Source organism: Chinchilla lanigera, unplaced genomic scaffold (assembly GCF_000276665.1).
Source record: "Chinchilla lanigera isolate Chin_1 unplaced genomic scaffold, ChiLan1.0 scaffold00058, whole genome shotgun sequence".
In the NCBI taxonomy this organism is placed as follows: Eukaryota; Metazoa; Chordata; class Mammalia; order Rodentia; family Chinchillidae; genus Chinchilla; species Chinchilla lanigera.
Window position 1 is genome coordinate 226650 of NW_004955459.1, and position 13615 is coordinate 240264.

Genomic DNA, 13615 nt, shown 5'->3' on the forward strand with positions numbered 1-13615 from the left:
CAGAAGCACAAACCATTCATCCTACCTTGACCAGCTCGCATTCCCCTCTCCAGGACCTAAAATCATGACTCCAAAACCTGGACCGGTACTATTCTTCCCCTCACCCTCACTTTCCTTTCACCTGTGGCTTCTGCATTTTCCCCATAAACAGCCCTGTCCCAGATCACCCTGGAACCTTCCTCTCTCCTCCCCTATCAAGTGAAAGCTCACTTTCTCTGGGAGTCCACTTGGTACTTTGTGGGGACTTTGGAAAGACTTATCCCATTGTATGATGGGCTTGCTGTACACATTCTTCCCTCTCCCAGTTGCAAGCTTCCTCAAGGCAGAGCCTGCATCTGACTCCTGCTTGCACTGTAGACCTACTGTGGAATGGACTACATCAGTGATGGCCCACCTAACTGGAATGCTGGTCCTGAGAACTCTCATTGCTGCTGCTTCTCAACCCATAGTGGCAGCTGTGGCGAAGGACATTCTTTAGTTCGCCTTTCAAAGTATTACCTCAGGCCTGACCAAGCCATGTGATTGATTCTGGAGGAAGTCTAACAAAAGCATTGGTGTAAAGGAAATGATTGCAGGATGCTTTGCTGAGATATGTCCAAACTGAAGGAATGATAACATGATGGCTATGTAAGTCAAGTCTCATTCTTATGATAATTGAGTTGTATTGTCCTTGCTAAACCTGTTGATATCCTCCCATTTGCCCTGCTGCCTCCTTTGTTCTTTCTCAATAAAAGGTTACTGAAAATGGTAATCAGGGCTGGAGTCTGAGAGGGTGCAAGCCCCCTGATCCCAGAAATGTGCCTCTCTTCTTTTTCTTTTTTCTCTTGCTTTTCTTTTCATCCACGGCACCTCCTTCTCTGGACCTGTCCACCTGGACAGAAACGGAATATAGACGAACAGGCAGTGATGGGAGAAGGAAAGTGAACCCCTTTAGGCAGGCCTGAGGACCTCACTCTGTCCATGGCCCTGTGAGGGGCCTCCTCTCTGGTTCTGGGCATTCAGTAGTTGTGCATCCATCAGATGTGACAATGTGTACAGGAAGGGTATGCTATTCGAGAGGAAAATTCTCTTTGTTCTCTAGGGTAGCCGCAAGGGGATCAGATGGCTGATGCTGAACAAAAAGGATTCCTCCCCTGTCTTGGTTCTACTTGGGGAAACACTGCCATGCTTGCCTTGATGGAACGGGTTCCAGCAAGCAGCACATGAGCTATGCCTGGAGAAGAGGACCACTCCTACCAGCATCACCAGACACTGGTGTCACAATGATGGAGCCAACACAGGGCTTCACTGTGTGAGTCAGTGGTCTCTCAGTGGTCCCTGGGAGAAAATGGCAAGAGGATTTAGAAAATAAAGACAAGAGACAATAGCCAGGGTCTGGTGGAGTTACATCTTGCCTGATGAGCATGAGGACTGACTTCCAACAGTAAGGACATTTATTTTATACACTTGCAAAGTTGATATCATGGGGAGAGGGGCAATGTTGCCTAGCGATTAATGACTGTAATTGTCCAGGCAGGATACTTTTTTCAATACTGAGGTAGCTTGACTGCCTGAGGCACTCTGGCTCTGTCCTGCCCTCACACATATGACCAATATCCAGCTCCAGCGGCTCCTAACATTTCACTACTCCTAGTCAAGAAGGGCAATTGAGATACGCTGTTCAGCCAGGGGGGGTGAAGTCATTTGTTGACCCCATCATCTAGGTGCATCTTCCTCACAGAGGAGTCTTCACCAAGGCATAGTCCACCTCCAAGGTGGTGCCTGAATGAACTGAGCAAATCTCGCATCAGCTGGTGGTAGACCAGCCCACTCTTCAGCCCCAGGTCTCCTCTGATGGCTCCTAGGTCACTTGGGCATAGCTCGCTTATATATCCTGGCAAGTGTAAGGTGAATACTCTGTGGGGCCACTCAGTGCATTTTGCAAAGCTGACAATCTGATTTCCAGGAGATGAACTGATTGATTTCTATAGAGTCATCACAAGTGTGCAGACAGAAACTCCAAGTGGTATCCTCATCACTCCCTTGCTTGTGTACTGAAAATGGAACCAATGCTATCAGGAAGCATGGAGAAGATAGGGTGGGGTGGTCAGCACACTGCAGAGCACTTTCATAGAAGCGAGTAGACCGGTCTTTGACAACAATGTGGGCCTGAAAGGTGGAATACCAACAAAAAATGTAAGCAGCATAATGAATTGATAGTCCAACAATAAATGTAGAAAAAAGTGTTATAGACAGTTTGGGGACCGCATATTTGCAGTGAAAGTTCTATATTATAAGTGGGAGAGAGATAGAGGGAAATCAGGTTAGAATCTTCTTCTGGGGTTGTAGAGAAGGGAATGGGCCAGTGGTAGTGAACCTATGACAGGCTTGCCGTAGCAGGCTATTTGTATAATTGAAAGCTCTAAAAGGTTTGCCCTCACTGGAATAGGCCAAAGGATAATGACAAAAGAAGCTAACTATATGGGAAATGTTTTGCTATATAAAGTATATAATATACATTTTATCATATATAAAATATACTTGTTATATAAACTATTCCACATTCCATATTTATATAGTAAAAATGCTATATTAAAAATAGTTGGAAGCAAATACGCAAAAAAGTGAATGTCTGACTATGGAAAGTAGGCCTGTCTGTGGGACAGCTGGCAGTGTGCATAACAGAACACAGTGTTAAGTAGCCCTTCCAAATCAAACAAATGACAAATAAATTCTGAGTGTGAGCTGGCAACAAAAGACACAACAAGATGACACTATTGGCAATGGGCAGAGAGGATCAGGACCTTGTGGAAGATGGGAAGAGGAAGCCTCCAAGCAGGGCAGGAGCAAGGGAAAGACTCCACCATGAGGGAGCACTCCAGGCAGAGGGCACCTAGACCATACCAGCCCCAGGCAGGCACAGGACAGGTAGGCCATGTTTAGGGTAGGGTGGAGGAACTGCTGCCATCTGCAGACTACAGCAGCAGGTGGAAATATTTTCATTAATTTCCAGATCAGGTGAACTTCAGGGAGGCTTCCAGAAGGCACAGACATGGCTGTCAGACGAGAAACATGGGCATGGACTCCAGAGGCTCCACAGAGGCACTACCCTGCATCCACCCCTAAGGAAGTGAGTGAATAAAAAGTCCCTCTGACAGTGACAGCACTGTAGAGAAGGAGTGACAGTGACAGCGCTGTGCCAGGAGGTGGAGGTAAGCACAGCCTCCTCAGAGTAGGACACAGGTGGGTACTTGTAAAGATGAGAATAGTGATCATCTATGTAAGGTCCCAGCTATCTCCAGATCCTCTCAGTCACTTACTCACCATCCTAGAACTGACTGGGCACCTAGGCTCAGTTAACACCATTCCATGAAGTGGGGTTGGATGTGAGTACCAAGATGACTCAGCTCTGCACTCATAACCCAGTCTGTGGACAGTCATGCACCAATCAAGGACTGAATAAACAGGGGAGATGGAGGGAGGAAGGAGAGAGGAAAAAAGGGGAAGAGAGGATAATAGGGGGCCATAACAGCGGTCAGAATTAGTTTATCTTTAACAATAAATACTGCTCCATTTAAAATAAATCTGGGTTTCGCCAGAAGATGCAGTCAACATTCCAACATCCTTTGATATGAACTGGCTAATTCTTTTCAAAAATTTTTAAATATTGTTCTTGAGACTGTCTTACTAAGCCACTAATTTTTTTTTTTTTTTTTGGTCTTTTTGAGACAGGGTCTCACTATGCAGTTCAGGCTGGCCTAAAGCTCACTTTGTAGCCCAAGCTGGTCTCGAACTCGCAAGGATCCTCCTGCCTCAGCCTCCCGAGTGCTGGGATAACAGGCGTACACCACCATGCCCGGCACTAAGCCACTAATTTGCCCAGGCGGGGCTTGAACTTGCAATCCTCTGGCCTCAGACTCATTACAGGTGTGGTCACCATGCCCATCTTGAAAATCTGCTGATTCTAAAAATCTCAAGATGTTCAAACTCTCTAAAATCTCAGGATTAGTTCTAGAAAAGTATCATATCATATCTCTGATACTACTGACCAGTTCAGGCCCCACCTTCACCACCCTATATCTGGCTCATCATAAGACATCACCCTCAGTTTTTAGGCCCTTTCCAGCCCATTGGCCCCTCCAGGAGCCCATTTCACCTTGTGGGGCTGAGTTTGGTCCTGTCCCTCTGCAGTTTAGGTTGCTGGCCTCCCTTCTTCCTGCCACAGCCCATGGGACCTACATGCAGTACCAAGACAGAACCAGGTCCTGCACTTGGAATTTCCTGTCTATCATCTTTTGCTCTTGCCTAAATTCACTGGTCTTAAGACAAGACATTCTAGTCATCATCTGCTGTTTTGTGTCAGCCATTGGGAGAGAGAGCAGTGCTGGTGGGCAGGATTGACTCAGCCTTGCTTCACAGAGTGGATTCTGACAGCAAAGTTAGGCATGGATCACACAAGCAGACCTAAGACAAATTATGGTAAATGGTATAGAAGAAATAAAGTAGTATAAATAAAATAGTAGTATAAATAAAATAGTATAAATAAAGTAGTATATGAGTCCAAGGAAGGGAGCTGAAGTCTATCATAAGGGTTGAGGGCTATTTTCTAGAACATTAGTCACTGGAACTGAGTCTGGACTGAGCAGAAGTGAAGTATGCAATCTCCCCAGGTGACAACGGTCACGCATACCTAAAGGAGTGGAAAGGAAGTGAGGCACCTGGAGAACAGAAGACTAAAGAGAGAGGGAGGGATGAGAGCAGGCTGTGCTAGGTCTTGTGCACTGGAACAAAGACTGTGTTTGCTTTTCATCACTGTGACAAAATGCCTGAGGTAATCAACTTACTAAGGCAAAAGGTTTATTTTGCATCATGGGTTCAGAGGCTTCAGTACATGGTCACTTGGCCTGTTGTTTTGGGCCTGAGGTGGCACAGTGTACCATGACTGGAATGTGTGGTGGAGGTCTGCTCACCTCCTGGTGGCTGGGGAACAGAGAGAAAGGGGCTGGTACACTCCACATGACCTAACTTCACACAACTCAACCCCAATTCTTAGAAGTTTCACCACCTCTCAATAGTGCCACAAGCTAAGGGCCAAACTTTAACACATGGGGCTTTAGGGGACATTTCAGATCCAAGGCATAGCAGTCTTGAACAATGAGAAATCAAGGAGAGTGCTTAGTATAGAAGCAGCATGTTGATGATGTGACAGTGAAGATGGTGGTGATGTTGATGATGGGATGGTGATGACAATGATGATGGTGGTGGTGATGTGGCACTGGTGAGACAAGGATGAGGGTGATAAGGAGTGATGAAGACATGGTAATCATAATGGTAACAATGATGTGTTTACTGAGATGCTGATGAGAATAATCTTGATGAAGAGGAGGCTGTTAGCAAAACAAAGAGGCAGAAAGAGGAAGTCCACCCAGGGAACTGATGTGAGTATGAAAATAACACAGGATTTGGAGTTTGACATTGCTGTGTTTTACCACTTAACTTGCTAGGTGGCCTTAGGAAATTAATTGATCCACGTTCGCTTCAGTTTCCTCATGTTCAGTAGGGTTTCTGAGAATGAAATAGTATGCATAAAAATACCTGGAATCAAGGAGTGGCCATGTCAATTCCCTGTACTTCATTCTTGCCACATATGCACACATGCAATTGTGCAATGGTGAGTGTGACGTGGGTGGAGATTTCTGCCCCTGCCCCATGCCTGCACCTGGTCAGATGATGTGGCCAGTTGCTGAGAGACACTGTATTGCTGCCAGAAGCCCCAGAGCTGTTTTCATCATCCTTGCTGACTTGATAGTCCTGGCTGTTTGCTGCTTGAAGGAAAAGCTGAGGGACTGGGGCTTCTGCTGGGGGAATCTACCACCTTGCAACCACCTGCTGCCCACTCTTTGAGCCCTGAACCTTATTTTGATGCCACAGTGAGTAACTCTTGTCTGGATGCTGATCGGGGAGGGACAGCAATAGGGACTCTATATATGGGACAGCTGGCTTCTTACTGACCCTAAACCCCCTTGAAATGCCACCTTAGTCAAGACACTTGACCTCCCTGAGCCTCAGTTTCCCACCTTCATTCCCTCATCCTCTCTTTGTAGAGAAGTGTGGGCTTTGTGAGATAATATGCCTTGTGCCTTCATATACTCGGTGCTCTACTCAGTGCTTCGCAATGAGGTCGTAGTAGCCACTGATACCTTGGGGTGTAGGGAGGCTGGAGAGCTTGTCCTTCTGCAATTTAAACATGTTTATAACATCCCCCTCACAGTTTCAGTTTATCTTCAGCTTCTTAGAGTACCCCAGTATCTTCAGACTATCAAGGTGCTGTGAAAAACCAAGATCAGATTTCTGAAGGGGCATTTTGAGCTGTCTGCCTCCTGTGTCAGTCCACACACAGCCAAGTTAGAACTCACATGCTACCAGGGCTGTCTCGACTTGGGGTTAGAATGGGGATGGAGAAAACATCACAAGTTGAAGGTGACCAGCCAGGGAGAAACAGTGCCCCTGCTGCCCCACGGCTCTGTCACAGCAAGGCAAATCCAACCTGCCCATGTAGGGCTGGCCCTGGCCACCCAACATCTTCATTTTGGAGGGAGGCCAGCCTGGGTCAGGTGAAAAAGAGCAGGTGGAACCAGAGTGGTGTGTTCCCTCCAAGAAGACTGCTTTATGTACTTTTCAGTCATAAACTTTTTCTCAGCAGAAGGCAGGCTCTTTATTGCACTTAGTAGATCATTCATCCCAGGGTTTCACCTTTCCACTTTCCATGGAGCTTGTGCTTGTCACTCCTGTTGCAGGCTATCAGAAGGACTTAGCTCTTGGCCACATTTCTACTCACGGGTTATCATTAACAAATTTCCTTTTCTCAGGGAGTCTATATTTAAAAACTAGGACTTGTGTGGCTGTTCTGCAGAGCTAGACAGTGGAGGTCACCTGGACCCCACCCAACAGGCCTGTGGTGAGAAAGCCTCTGTTCTTTTTTGGGCCTGGGGCCAGTTAGACTTGCAACAGAGTTTACAAAAGCACTGGAAGACACTCAAGAAGCATGGGTGGAGCAGCGGAGGCAGAAAGGCAGGATTTGTCTGCTGGCACAGTGGTTTCTCTTGAAAGGGAGATGTACATCCTCAGAACCACCCTCCAGGTCTTTACTGTAATCCACCACCACAGTGAGGCACTGTAGCTCTAGCCAGTGTAGAAGTAGACATCAGAGGGTGTGGAGAGGGGACTCCCTGGGGAGCAGGGCCCTTTCTACAACTCTGAAAGGAGGGCAGAGCTCATTCAAGAAAGGGCTCATGAATGAGAAGAAGGCGTCTCAGAAAAACTCTCTGCTAATTCTTCCAGTGTGTGAATTCAGGATGGCTCAGCCTTTTTGTACCTTACCTATCCTACCGTGTCCCAGAGATCTGAGGGCAGAGCCAGCCTAGGCAACACATTTAGGAAAGCAGCTGCCTTGTGGTGAGCACCAGTTGCTGTGGGTAATCTCTTGTACCCTCTAAGACAGAGGTATAGCTATTACAGGCCCTTGGAGGAGACACAGAAGTCCAGAAGAGCTAAGTAATTGGTCAAGATCACATACAAGAGGTAGAGCCAGCTTTCCTTTGAAGTCCAGAGAAGATGATGCCACCACACTGAGAAAAATAAGATGGGCAGGAAGTAGTCAAAGGCCCACAGCTGATGGACCAGACAGGTTCTGGGTTTCACCTCCTGGTCAGATCCAGGCAGTGTTTATTCATGTTTCAAGGTTCGGGATTTGAAATTCCTGTTTCCCTTTGACTTTATACATTTTCTGCTTGTTCTCAGGAAGATTCCTCTGAAATTGCTGCCTGTGGAGTGGCCAGCCTGCCGGAGCTAAAGGTAGATGTCAGAGCAAGGTTCTCTGGGCACAGCCAGTTTTGAAGTAATGACAAGGGGGTGTGTTGGCAGTGGGACCTCCCCAGGCCTTAGAAGGATTGAAGGTGGGGAGAGCCAATTTTTACTAGGCATATAGCTCAGGCTATGCAGGGCCACTACGTTTGTTATGTGTATGTTAAAGTTGATCTAAAAAAAGTAGAGAATAGAATAGTGATTATCAAAGCCTGAAAAGTAGGGAGGATGAGAGAGGGTGGTTAATAGGTAGAGGGGAGCAGTTGGTAGGAGAAATAGCTTTCAGTGTTCTGTAGCACGTTAAGGTAACTATGGCTGACAGCATTTAACTGAATATTTCAAATTAGCTAACAGAAAAGATTTTGAATGTTCCCAACACAAACAAATGGTAAATATTTGAGGTAAATATATGCCAAGTATTCTGCTCTGATTATTACACATTGCATATATGTACTCAAATACCACATTTTACCCCATAAATATATACAACTACTATATATCAATTTAAAAAAAGAACAGATTCATAAAAACACCCCTGGACTTTTGCAATGTTTCCATGTTGTGAGTTCTGACAGTATCCACGTTTCACAGATCAAGAAGCTAGCACAGAAAGATGAGCAAGACTTCCAAGGCCACACAGCCCATACACTGCAGGCTGGGGACTCAGTTGAACAAGAGTCCCCATGGTGCCAGCCACCTGGGCCCTAGGCCCCACCAGAGAGCATCACCCAACAATCAACTTGTCCCACGTGCCCGGGAATCTGCTTCCCGCCCACCTCTTCTCCCCTCTGCTCCTCCCCACCAGCTCCTGTGTTCCCCAGCCAGGCCTCTTGTTCTTTAGTGGCAAAGATGCTCCCAACACACACGAAATCCACACAAGTCAGCTGAAGGTTTGTGGCTGCAGAGAGTTTCCACATGGAGCCTTGTGTGGGAGACATGCAGTTGTGTGTATGTGTGTGCACACATACACACACATGCATACACATACACACACACACACACAGTAGGAGCAGCCAGGGAGGGGCCTGTGAGGGAAGAATGTGAATGTACCCCAAGCCCTTCCAGAAAGGCGTCATTTTCTGAGCCCTGAGCAGGGCAGCATCCAGGGAGGCCCACAGCTCAGGAAGCACAGCTCACTGGTGGCTGCTGCTTCCTTCTGGCCAGCAGCCCCGAAACCAGACCAATGGCATGAGCCTTCATTGCATACTGCTTGTAAGCCAGTCTCAGTGCTTAGTGTCCCCCACCCTCGCCTGATGGGCTAATCTGGCTCGTGCACGCACACCCACAGTTGCAGAGAGGTGTGTGAACACAGGAGCCACGTCAGAACTAAATTTTACACTGTTTTTATCTTTGTTAAGGCAGTCCTTCCTAAGGTCCAGCCCGACATCTCTACAGAAAAAGGGCACCACCAGGATCCCTGAAGGACAGGTCAGCATGCCAGACAGATACGAAACAGACCATCTGCAGCTGGCCACACCTGTTGGAAACATGGAGAGCAAGCTGGCACCTTGCTCCCAGAGCCCTACAGCCTGGCCAATTCCATTCCAGCTTCTCAGTAAGACACTTTGCCCACCACAGGAAGCCAGCAATGCCTCCCAGGACCACAGGGACATGAGGGTGCCCACCTCAGAGCTACGCTGGCTCTTGCTTCCCTCAAGCCTGCTGGCTGCAGCCACACTGGCCCTGAGTCCCCTGCTACTGGTGACCATCCTGCGGAGTCAGCAGCTAAGGCATCAGCCCCACTACCTGCTGCTGGCCAATATCTTGCTCTCGGATCTTGCCTACATTGTCTTCCACACATTCATCTCCTCCAGCAACCTGGGTGGCTGGGAGTTGGGCCGCATCATCTGTGGCATTCTCAGGGATGGTGTCTTTGCTGCCTATATCAGCACCATCCTGTCCTTCACAGCCACTGTGCTGCATGCCTACCTGGCAGTCACGCATCCTCTGCATTACCTCTCCTTTTTGTCTGGCAGGGTTGCCCGGAAGACAGTGGCCCTTATCTGGTTGGTAGCCTGCTTATTTCCCACATTCCTCCTTTGGTTTGCCAAGCAGCAGGATGCCAAACTGGAGGTACAAGGGGCCTCATGCACCCTGCCACTGAGCCTGGACACCAGCCAGAGTCATGGCTCCCTGGCCACAATCACCCACACCTGCACCTTGTGTGTTCTCTTTCTATGTGCAGCTGTCATCACCTACTGCTTCTGGAGGATTTATGTAGAGGCCAGGCCTTCAGGCATCTGTGTACAGGGGTACTCCCGAGCCAGAGGCACCCTGCTCATCCACATGGTGCTGATCACATTATATGTTGGTGCAGGGGTGGTGTTCTCCCTGGACGTCATGCTGACCAAGTACCACCACATCAGTACCAGCACTCACATGTGGCTCCTGGCAGCCAACAGCGAGGTATTCATGATGCTTCCCCGTGCCATGCTCCCGTACCTGTATATGCTCCGCTACCGCCAGTTGCTAGGGGTGGTCCGGGGCCACTTCTCATCCAGGAGGCAAGGAGACATCTATACCATTTCCCAAAGCTACCAAGCCTACAATTTGACAGGCTGATGTTAAAAATTAACATCTTCAGAACTTGAGGACGAGCTCAAGTGATAATTTTTAATGTTTTAGTAGTTGTTAAGCAGAGAAAGCACTCTTCTAGTGAAAAGAAAATCCAGCTTGACAATGAAAGCAAGTAAAGGTCAACCAACCAGGCTGTATTCTAAGAGGGGTGAGGCCATGACTGGCAACACTCTATGGCTTCCTGAACATCCTGCTTGGCCACCACAAGAGCTTCACTGCTATCAAACATAGAGGTCAGAGCATTCTGAGAGCTGCAACCTGGAAGGGTGTCAGCAGATCTGCTGACTCCTGAGACTCTGGACCTCTGGTCAGATAGCTGCTCAGGGTAAGGGGGTGCCAAGAGAACCTGTTCCAGACTTGCTTCAGCAGGAAGTGTCACAGAGATGCCACCATAGAATTGGAATCCCAAAACATTATGCTCTTAGAACAAGTAAAGATAGAAGACATTGGCCCTTATGGAGGGCAGCAGTGAGGGAGTTTGACTGTGTGAGTGGTTCTGTGCAGAGAAAGAAAGTTCTTTGAGGATTCTTCAACAAAAGCCGTCCTCCAGGCAGGGTCAGGAAAGGTACCAAACTATTTTGCAATTGGAAAACTGTTCTCTGTGATTGGTGTCTCCCCGAGGACCTGAGCTTCAACTCAGGTCTCAGAGAATTTCCACCATAAAAGAACCTCCAAAAAATGAGTAGCACATAATCAGAATTCACAAACCATTCAGAAAAATGAGTCACTGTGAATAACAGCAAGAAAAAACACTAAGTGTACAGCATTGTACCATAGCTCCTTGAATTTTCAGACACTAAGTTAGTATAATCATGCTTAAGCCAGATGTGGTGGCCCAGCTGTCATCCCAGAACTCTGGCTGGCTGAAATAGGAGGACTCTAAGTTCAAACCCAGTCTGGGCAACTCAGTGAGACTCTGTCTCAAAATAAAAAATTAAAAGGGCTGGGATGTAACTCAGTGCAAAGGTCCTAGCTCGCTCGCCACCCCTACCAAAACTCATGTGTTGTAGGACATGAAAAATTACGCTAAAGTATGACCATAATGCAAAACAGCAACATGTATTTTAAATAAACAAGCATATTTGAGGAATACATAGAACTGATTTTAAATAACTAACCAGATTTGGAAAAGAATTAAATAGAACTTCTAGGAACAAAATATATAATAATTAGAATTACAAAAGATGAACTGTACTTAAATTAAATAACATATTAGAAACAACTGGAGGGAGAATTTACAAAGTGGGAAACAGGTCCAGATAAATTATTGCAAATGTAGCCCAGAGATGAGCAGTATAAAGGAGGGATTAAAAGACAATGTAGTTAAAATGGAAAAGACTAACACACTTTTAATTTGAGAAGTCAATAGAGGAAATATAAAAGGACAAGTATTTGGAAGAGATAACAGTTGATAATTGTTCAGAATTATCCAAACACATCAGACCCAAGAAATCCAAGTAGTCACAAGTAAGATAACAAAGAATCCACCAGAGATACTAAGCACAAACAGAAAATATTTACAGCAGGCAGAGACAAAGACAAGGCAACAGCACTTACCGGGAAGCTGACTTCCCCCAGATCAGTGACAACCTAAAGCAAAAGTAATAATGTTGTCAGTAAGCTGAGAGAAAAATGACAGCCAGGTAGAATTTTATGTATAGGAATTGATCTTTCAGAGGGTAAAATAAAGACTACACTGTAACACAAAAGCTGAAGGACAATATCCTAACAATACACATTCAGGAAACTTAAAAAAAAAATATTTCTGGTTAAAGAAAAATAATGCCAGATGGAAAGTTTGAAATGCATAAAGAAATAGAAAAATCACTGGGCAGTGATTAAGCCTGAATAACCATGACCTAGTTGATAAACACTATATAAAAACAATAAAAATGTGGAATTTGGCAGCTTAGAGGAGAAAATGTACTGTGCAAGGACAGCACATATATGGGAAAAGTCTGAGTGTAATCACAGCATTCGAAGGGCTAGAAGCCCTGGGGGAGGGCCAGGTTGACCTAAAATGTTGTTAAATATGCCTGTTGAAACAACTGAGGCAGCCAGAGGCACAATAGGCAAAAGAAGGTAAATTTCTGAATAGTCTAAGGAAAAAGTGAAATGAGTAAGAGAAAATACAATATCCAAAAGAAAGAAAGTAAGAAAAAAATACAAAGAAGCCAAGACAAATAAAAGCAAAAAAGACAGAATCCAAACAAAAAATTTGAATGAACTGAAACAATACATTTAAAAGGACTAAAATTTGATAATGAAAAGACAAACATTTGTCAGTTTTCTTTTGAATCAGATATCATTTAATTATGAAGCTACTCTAAAATGACAAAACATTTGGAAGTACAGCTATTGACGAAGTAGAGAAAAAAGTATAGAAAACAAATCTCACTAAATAAAGGCTAATGGAAAAGACAAACTAAACTTTAAAGCAAAATATTGCTGGAGTAAAGAGGTTGCTATACAGTAATGTAAGAGCCAATTTACCAAAAGATAGAAAATTAACACATACAATACAAAGGCTGACATTTTATAATGCAAAACTTGACATTATTGTGAGGAAAATTAACAAAATAGAGAACTTTAAGACTCTGATGATGAACAGAAAATAAGGACATAGAATTTCAATCAACACAGCTGACAATCTTTACTAGTGGACACATTTACAATATGGCTCTTAACAGACTACCTGAAATTTTAAGAAAATGTACGTACACTACTCCACAAAGCAAGTCTAAGTAAATCTCAAAGAATTAATTCCCTACAGATCACATTACCTAAGTCCATTGCAATTAAGTTAAGAGTACATAACAAAATGCTAATTAAATAATATATGCTTGGAAATGTTAAAACCACTCTCTTAAGCAATGACTAGATTAATAGACTAATTAATAGTGGAAATAAGAAAATACTTAGAAATGAGTAATAAAAAGTTATATATCGAAATGCATGATTTATGGCCAGCAGAATTTATAGGAATGTTCATGCATGTTCTACTCGAAAAGAAAAAAATTCTCAAAATAAATGAGCTGGGATCCAAATTGAGAAATTAGAAAAATAACCTTGGGTGTCAGTCAGTTATGGCTGTGCTTGGAGAGGCTGTGCAGGTGATCAAGGCCCCACAGAGGGACCGTGAAAGCATGGCTGTGGAGGCCCATCTGAGTGGCCTGGTACACTTACAAGGGTCTCT

At 45.2% G+C, this 13615-nt stretch overlaps 1 protein-coding gene across 1 annotated transcript; it reads left to right on the plus strand.

Moving 5' to 3' along the window:
* Positions 1–1348: 1348 nt before the first annotated feature.
* Gpr148 (G protein-coupled receptor 148) lies at positions 1349–10404 on the plus strand. Its single transcript, XM_005397702.2, has 4 exons — positions 1349–1423; positions 2993–3109; positions 7780–7833; positions 9201–10404. Exon 4 carries the CDS (start codon positions 9277–9279, stop codon positions 10402–10404), a length of 1128 nt encoding a protein of 375 aa, XP_005397759.1. The 5' UTR covers positions 1349–1423; positions 2993–3109; positions 7780–7833; positions 9201–9276.
* The last annotated feature ends 3211 nt before the right edge of the window (positions 10405–13615 follow it).